The 8,481-nt window shown below is 41.3% G+C and overlaps 1 protein-coding gene across 1 annotated transcript; it reads left to right on the top strand.

Moving 5' to 3' along the window:
- Positions 1-3,811: 3,811 nt before the first annotated feature.
- On the top strand, positions 3,812-8,219 carry LOC148200631 (uncharacterized). Its single transcript, XM_088113010.1, has 3 exons — positions 3,812-4,201; positions 4,377-5,543; positions 7,923-8,219. The coding sequence occupies exons 1-3, from the start codon at positions 3,812-3,814 to the stop codon at positions 8,217-8,219; spliced, it is 1,854 nt and encodes a 617-aa protein (XP_087969136.1).
- Positions 8,220-8,481: the final 262 nt, after the last annotated feature.

Below are 8,481 nucleotides of genomic sequence, written 5' to 3'. Positions count from 1 at the left end.
AAGGCATCAAGTTAACACTTGAGCCTAAATCAAGGAGAGCTTTCTTTACCTTTTTCTTCCCTATAATGCAAGGAATAGAAAAACTGCCTGGATCTGCTGCTTTTGGTGGGAATGATTCTTTCTTAACAGTTATACACTTTTCTTCCTCATCCTCTTTACGTCTTCTTTTTGTAGAGGTTCCTTCATCTGATTTGGTGTAAACTGCTATTTTCTGTAGAATTTGTTCCCAAGGAGCTTCATTATCAACCATTTTGAATAAATCTGTGAAATTCATTGGTTTCTCCTGATTTGTTAGAAAAGGAAAAGTGTCCTTTCTTTCTTCTTCTCTTCTCTCTTCTGTTTCATCTTCTTCCAACTCAATGATCTCTTCATTTACACTCTTGACCACTTTGCACTCTTCTCTGGGGTTAACCTCAGTATTAGCCCCAAAGTTTCTGTTGGGTCTTTCTTCCAATTGCTTAGTGATCTGACCCATCTGAATCTCCAGATTCTTTATAGCAGCTTCAGTGCTCTTTTGAGAAGATTCAGTTTTTTGAATGAATTGCTGAAGAGTTTCTTCCAACTTTGTTGATCTGTCATTAAGCATAGATAATTGTTGCCACAAAGTTGGTTGCTGCTGCTGCTTATTAAACTGATTAGCCTGCCCAGTTTGTCCTTGGCCAATGCTTGGATGTGGTTTCCAACCCTGATTATAATTTCCTTGACGGTATGGAAACTGATTAGCCATGAAGTTAACATCCTCCAAGGCCTCTACTGGAAAAGCACACTGGCCATTGATGTGATCACCTCCACACAGTTCGCACAACTGGGTTTGTACCTGTGCAGCAGATTTTAACTCTTTAGGTAGTGAAGCAAGAGTTTTGGTCAGAGTTTCCAGCTGTTGAGTTAGAATCTTATTCTGTGCTAGCAGAGCATCATGGGTTTGTAATTGAAGAACCCCTTTCTGTTGCATAGGGGCGCCTCTTTCATTGTGAAGCTCATTATCACTTGTAGCCATATTTTCAATAATTTCAGTTGCTTCCTCTGGAGTTTTCCATTTGATATTGCCTCCAGCTGAGGCATCCAGCATCATCTTGGTTTGTGAACCAAGCCCTCCAAGGAAAGTTAGGACTACTTCTTGATCTTCAAAACCATGCGTGGGAGTTTTACGTAACAAGCTTTTATACCTATCCCATGCATGTCCAAGTGATTCTTCCATGCCCTGCTTGAATGAAGATATCTCTTGCTTTCCCTTAGTCACTTTAGATTGTGGGAAGTATTTATTCAAAAACTTTGCAACCACTGCTTCCCATTCTGTGAAACTTTCTTCTGGAAAAGAGTTCAACCAAAGCTTAGCATTGCCTCCCAATGAGAAAGGAAACAAGCTAAGTTTGATAGCTTCGTCTGGCACCCCATTGATCTTGACCGTGTTGCAGATCTCATTAAATGTTGTAAGGTGCTCATATGGGCTTTCATGTGATAACCCAGTAAATTGATTACTCTTTACCAGTTGAATTAATGCTGGTTTGACCTCCATGTTGGCTGCATTGACTCTAGGTCGAGCTATGCTATTGAAGTGCTGAGGTCCAGCAAGATTAGTGTAATCTGCAAGAGTTCTTCTAGCATTATTATTGTTCTCCATACTCCCTGTGCTGTGAACAGAACCTTGTGGTGATGATTGTAGGAGAGTTTCAGGAGAAGGGAAAAGTTCTCTGGACGTTCTGATTCTTCTCCTCCTTCTACTCTCGTCTAGTCCTTCAAGTAGTGGTTCTGTTGTTTTCTTACTTCTAGTTCGAATTGCCTTCTGCATGCACAAGAAAACAAAACCCTAGAAAAGATTTGTTAGCACAAAAAGATATAGAAGAAAATAAAGATTGAAAAGATATAAGAAGATAAAAGATTTTAGAAGATAGAATCAAATAAAATAGAATAAAACCTAATCTAAAAAAAAATAAAATCTAATCTAAAAGATAAAATATAATAAAATCTAACCTAACCTACAAGATAGAATAAAATCTAATGAAATAAAATCTAACCTAACCTAAAAGATAAAAATAAAATCTAATAAAATCTAACCTAAAAATAAAAAAAACAGAAAACAGAAAACAGAAAAATAAAATAAAAATTCGAAAATAAAATAAAATCTAGTCTAAAAAGATAAAAATAAAATCTAATAAAATCTAACCTAAAAATAAAAAACAGAAAACAAAATCAAAGTCAAAGGTAATCAATAATCACACAAATTAACCAGTTAAACCACGAGTCCCCGGCAACGGCGCCAAAAACTTGATGGACAAATTTGTAAGCACCAAAATATGATGTCACAAACTTGTTTCACAATCGGCAAGTATGACCGAATCGTTCAAGTAATAAAACTTGGTAAGACCAAGTATCGTTCTTCCCAAAGGACTCACGGCCTAGTTTAGTTATGTGATTTCTTGATTAGCTAAGACTTAAGAAAACAATGATTGAAATTTTAATATGCAAGACGAAAATAAACATGTATGCATGAATTGATCAATGGCAAAGACATAAGATAAACACTTTCAATGGATTAAATGAATGAATATGTTGTTGGGGGTCAATTTCATCTCATCCACTCTCATATATTTTAGGAATTCCTCTTTCAAATCATCATTGTTAATGCCACTCTCTAATGTACCATTCTAGATGGCTTCTCCCTAATCAAATAGTTCATACAATTCCTAGCATTCCTAATGATTAGTTCATGAGTGCAGGAGCTTAAGGCAACCAATATAATGTTGTCAGTAAAATATTGGGAGAAATTCCCCGGATCTAGATTTCCCCGTACGTGTCCGTATCAACAAAACCAATAATCATGCATTAGAATGAGTTAAACAATGCAAGCATTGAGCAAAGAGGAAAAACCCTAACTAATGATGAAAAGAAAGCATATGTCTTAATTCAAAGATGTATTCAACAAATCCATATATGAGAGCTTCAAGAGATTACATTGATTCCCCAACAAACATACAAAGTTTAGTTCACCATATTCATGGTGAACCTAGATGAATAACAATGAAAGTATGAAAGAATAAACCCAATAAAGGTGAAGAGGTAGCCTGAGCATCCAAGATCCTCCTTCAAAGGGGTGGAAGAGAGAGTGTTTGCCTCGTTTCTGCCAAAGATCTCTAACTAAAGGACGTGCAAGCCCTTATATACTAATCTAGAGTTACAAAAGATTACAAAAGCCCAAGCCCAAAAAGTGCCGCTCAGCGCCATTTACCGCTCAGCGGTGGTTACGCGTCTTCTTTCTTCCCCTCAGCGGCCATTTGCCCCTCAGCGGTTCCAACGCCACCTCTTGAGTGCCGCTCAGCGGTAGTTTGCCGCTGAGCGGTGCCTTCGACTTCTCCTTTTTGCACTCTTTCTTGTCTTTTCTAATGTCCTCTCTCTTATTCTTCACTTCTTTCACCAAATTCACCTCAAAACCTGCACAAAAACACTTAAATCAAGCATAAACCTGTCCAGCTCTCTTATTTCTGAAAATATAAACAAAATGCATGATTTCAAGCTAGTTTCTAAGTCTAAAGGTTGCTTTTAGTATCACTTTTAAGCATGAAAATAACAGTTTTTCAACTGTTATCATATACCTGTTAGTGGAAGCCAACACCTCTTACAATGTGCTCCTAGGCCGACCTTGCTTAAACGCCTTCGGGGCAATCATGTCAACCCCCCACCTTACCCTAAAATACCCGTCCGACAGGGGAACAATTTGCACACTCCGAGCAGATCAGAGGACGACAAAGGAATGTTACACAGTTGGCTTAAAGCTTCACACCTGGACGGTCGAAGGAGAACAAGTGGGTCGGAAATGGCCATGGTAGATCTTGATCCAAGAACAAACACCGAAGATCGGCTAGAGCCGTTGGGAAAGATGCAGCCGATCTTGGTGGGGAAAAATGATTCCCAGACCACGACTATGGCCCGAGGGTTGGAACCAGGGCTGAAAAGAGAAATCAGATTTGTCCATTGGCGGAACATAGACCTGTTTGCTTGGATGGCCGTCGATATGCCGGGAATCCATTCCTCGATCATGTCACACAAATTAGCACTGTTCAAGGAGGCACGACTGATCGCTGAGAAGAAGCGGAGGGTAGGGGAAGAGAAGTGGAAGACCGTAGAGGAGGAAGTGGGGAAATTGAGAGAGGTGGGATTCATCAGGGAAGTGACATACAGCACATGGCTCGCCAATGTAGTTATGGTAAAAAAAGTCAGCGGGAAGTGGTGCATGTGCACCGACTACACTAACTTAAACAAGGCTTGTCCTAAAGACTCCCATCCCTTGCCCAACATCGACGCGTTAGTTGACGGGGCCTCGGGCATTTATCACCGACAAGGCAAATTTTTGTTACGAAGTCATGCCTTTCGGTTTAAAGAATGCTGGAGCCACGTACCAGCGTTTAAAGATTGCCTTTCGGTGCATGGACGTGTATGTGGATGACATGGTTGTCCGTTCAACGAACAGACGACACCATGTAAGAGACCTGGAAGAGGTCTTCAAACAGGTCAGAAAGTACGAGATGAGATTGAATCCTACAAAGTGTAGTTTTGGAGTGGCGGCCGGAAAGTTCCTTGGATTTATGCTTACCGCTATAGGAATCGAAGCCAACCCAGACAAGTGTGCAACCGTCTTAGAGATGCAAAGCCCGACCGCCACGAAGGAAATCCAAAGGCTAGTCGGGAGGCTCACCGCATTGTCACGATTCATCCCCAGGCTGGCCGAGCGGGTTCGTCCGGTCTTGAAAAAGATGGAGAAAGGATCAAGTGGTACATGGGATGGTGAATGCGAGAAAGCATTCCAAGATGTTAAGGCGTTGATGAACCCACCAGTCATGAATCGGCCATCGCCGGGGGAGGATCTAAAGATCTATCCTGGAGTTTCGGAAAAGGTGGTCAGCGCCGCGTTACTCCAAGAACAACCCGAGCCTAAGCTCGTATATTTCATAAGCCGAACCCTCCAAGATACGGAAACACGATATCAACAAGTGGAAAAGGTGGTTCTAGCCTTGCTGAACACGTTCAAAAGACTCCAGTCATACTTCCAAAGCCACCAGGTCGTGGTTCGAACGGATTTCCCTATCTCCAAGATCTTAAGGAAGCTTGACTTGGCAGGCCGAATGGTAGGATGGGCGGTCAAGTTGTCAGAGTTCGGTTTGCGGTATGAACCTAGGGGGTTGGTTAAGGGCCAACACTTGTCTGATTTTGCGGCAAAATTACCCTCGGTAGTTAGTGATGAATGGAATTTGTATGTTTATGGGGCTTCCGGGCGGTCTGTAAGCGGAGCTAGGGTGGTCTTAGAAGGACCGAATGGTTTCCTATTGGCACATTCTTTGGTCTTCAAATTTAAACCTTCCAACAATCAAGCAGAGTATGAAGCCTTGGTAGCGGGGTTTGAGCTTGCAAGGGATATGGGAGCACGAAAGGTCTTGTGCCGGACGGACTCCCAACTCGTAGTGGGCCAAATGAATGGGGAGTTCCAAGTTGTTGAGATTGTTGATAGGGGGAGCACTAGTTTAGTTAAATCTACAATCTCAGAGCTTCTGGTTTTTTATGATGACAACACATAATTAATAACACATGTGTTTATGTGTTATATGTTCATTACTTTCATGTTTATGATTATTTGAGGACATGTTTGTGTTGATTCTGTCATTGCTGCAATCCCCTATGTTTTACATGAGATCTTATCTGTGAATGCATGACATATGTTTTAGAAAAGGAAAACCACATGCACTTTTGTTGAACTTATGATATGTGGCAAAACAGCAATTTTAAGTCGACTTCATTATGAAGTAGGTCGATTAAAATTTGTGGCTTTGCACAAACTTTTTCAAAGTGTGTTGTGAGTATTTTTGGAAAGAAATTCTTCCAAAACTGCATTGAAGTGTTACAAAGTCGATTGTATGCGCAAGCTACTCGACTTAGTTAGTTATGTTTTGAAATTCTGTTAATGCTTGTGATGTCTAACGACTATATTTTATATCTTTGACCAAGCATTGATTGTGAGTCAACTGCATTAAATTCGAAATCAATTAAGTTGGTTTGACTGCTACTAACTGTTATAACTGTCTAAGTATAATCGACTTTATTAGTAGCATAGTCGACTTAAGAGTGTCAGTTTTGTAAAAAAAACTATATATAGAGGTGAATTTGATTGAGACTTTTGTGAATCTAACGTTTTGATTGAATTGTTTCAGATTATTGATCTCTGGTAGAACGTGCTAAAGCTCCAAGAATCCATCAAGAAAGACCGAGGTGTTCATTCTTTAGTGATTGCTTGACGAGCAAGAATCTGTGCGCATTGACTAATTGATCAACCTGCACTTGAGGTGTCTGATAGGTGATCAACTTCTTCTATCAATCTATTGAAGATTGTGGCTGCACTGTTGTGACTACAGGAAGAGAACGTGCGACATTCTGGACTTTGAGGATTGTTCAAAGTGATTAAAGACTACAGGAGAGGGGACATTTTTTTGTTGTTCTTTGTTTGTATATGCCTATATTTTGATTAGAGGGTTAGAGAGGTGTTTTATATTTTGACATGGAGGTCGCTATAAAAGCCTTGTTATAAGAATCTTGATTATTATAGTGCATTTGCTTCTTGGGATTGGAAGGACACTCGATGTAGGTAGTTTGGTCGAACTAGTATAAAAACCTGCGTTTCAAAGTCGACTTTACTTTTCACGTAGTCAACTATTTCCGTTGCACTTAAAAATCTTATTCTTTGTGATTCAAGAAACTTTTGAAAGATCATCGTTTTATGAAAAAGATTTTTAAAAGAATTTGATTTTTGTGTTTCACCAATTCACCCCCTCTTCGTATTGAAACTAAGCCATTCTATTTCAACACAGGTGAAGGAGGAACACCTCCTCCGGTTTTTCCACAAGGCTTCGGCCTTAACCAAAGAATTTGAAAAATTCAAAATCCGACACATTCCCCGAGAAGAGAATGCCCGTGCGGACATGTTGTAGAAACTGAGCTCCGATAAAGAGAAAAGGAAGTTGACTATGGTCATCCGCTAGGTGCTACTACAACCATCAGTAGAGTGTCTGACCGTGGTGGCAGATGAAGTTAGGGATTGGAGGGCGGAAATTCAAAAGTTAATGAACTAGCAAGATGCTGGCCAATCCCTCCACCAGACCGACACCAAGAAGATTTCCTGTTACATCGTGGTGGGGAACGACCTGTACCGGAGGGGGTTCTCCACCCCCTCCACAAATGCCTCACTAAAGGGGAGGCACAATACTTGATGGACAAACTCCACAATGGCATCTGTGGATTCCACATTGGTCGTCGAACTTTGAAAGATCGGGTGTTGCGGGCCGAGTATTACTGGCCGTCAATGGAGGAGGACACCAAGTCATTTATTCATAAATGCCTTAGTTGCCAGGCCCACACCAATAGCACGCATGCACCACCGCACGCCCTACATACATTGGTGTGTCACCATGGTAGTTCGCTCAGTGGGGAATGGATGTTGTAGGCCCATTCCCCACAGGTTGAGCATAAAATAAGTTCCTCCTTGTTGCGATTGACGCCTTGGAATTCTGCTGGAGGTAGGCCCAAACCATCACGACGTTGCAGGTGCAGAAATTCTGCTGGAGGTTGGTGTGTCGATTCGGTCTTCCTCGTATGATTGTCACGGACAACGGACGATAGTTCATTGATAAGAAGTTGGGCGAGTTTTACAAGAACTTGAGAATCAAACATGTGACCAGTTCTGTGGAGCACCCTCAGACGAACGGTCAAGTGGAGGCCATGAATAAGACAATAGTAACCGAGCTGAAGAAACGATTGGACGAAAAGAACGGAGCTGGATCGACGAACTCCCAGAAGTCCTGTGGGCTTATAGATGCACCCCACATGGAACAACCAGAGAAACACCCTTTAACTTGACGTATGGTACCGATGTCATGTTGCAGGTCGAGTTAGGAGAGTCCTCTTTGCAGCGGCAGATAGAGGATATCCATTTGAATGATAAGGAGTTAAGGGTGGAGCTTGATACCATAGAAGAGCAAAGAGGTCGAGCGACGTTAAGAGCAAAAACATGCAAGTGGATGGTGGAGAGAAGATACAACACCAAAGTCTGGCCTAGAAGCTTCCAAGAGGGTGACCTGGTATGGAGGAAAACCGGTGAAGCACGCCGAACGGCGACCCACGGCAAGCTCGCTGCTAAGTGGGAGGGGCCTTTTCGAATTTCAGAAGCTCTGGGTAACTGAGCGTATCGGCTCACTGATAACAGTTGAAAAACTGTTATTTTTATGCTTAAAATTGATACCAAAAGCTACCTTTAACACTCAGAAACTAGCTTCGAATCATGCTTTTGTTCATATTTTTGGAAATAAGAGAGCTAGACAGGTTTATGCTTGATTTCAGTGTTTTATGCAGGTTTTAAGGTGAATTTGGTGAAAGAAGTGAAGAAGGATAGAGATGGAATCAGAATAGAAATCAAAAAGTGCAAAAGAAGAGAAGCCGCAAGTA

The sequence above is a fragment of the Vigna umbellata genome, chromosome 4 (genome assembly GCF_029865625.1).
Source record: "Vigna umbellata cultivar VRB3 chromosome 4, Vumbellata_1.0, whole genome shotgun sequence".
Classification (NCBI taxonomy): Eukaryota; Viridiplantae; Streptophyta; class Magnoliopsida; order Fabales; family Fabaceae; genus Vigna; species Vigna umbellata.
The sequence above is the reverse complement of the archived record's forward strand: the minus strand, read 5'-3'. Positions and strand labels throughout refer to the sequence as shown.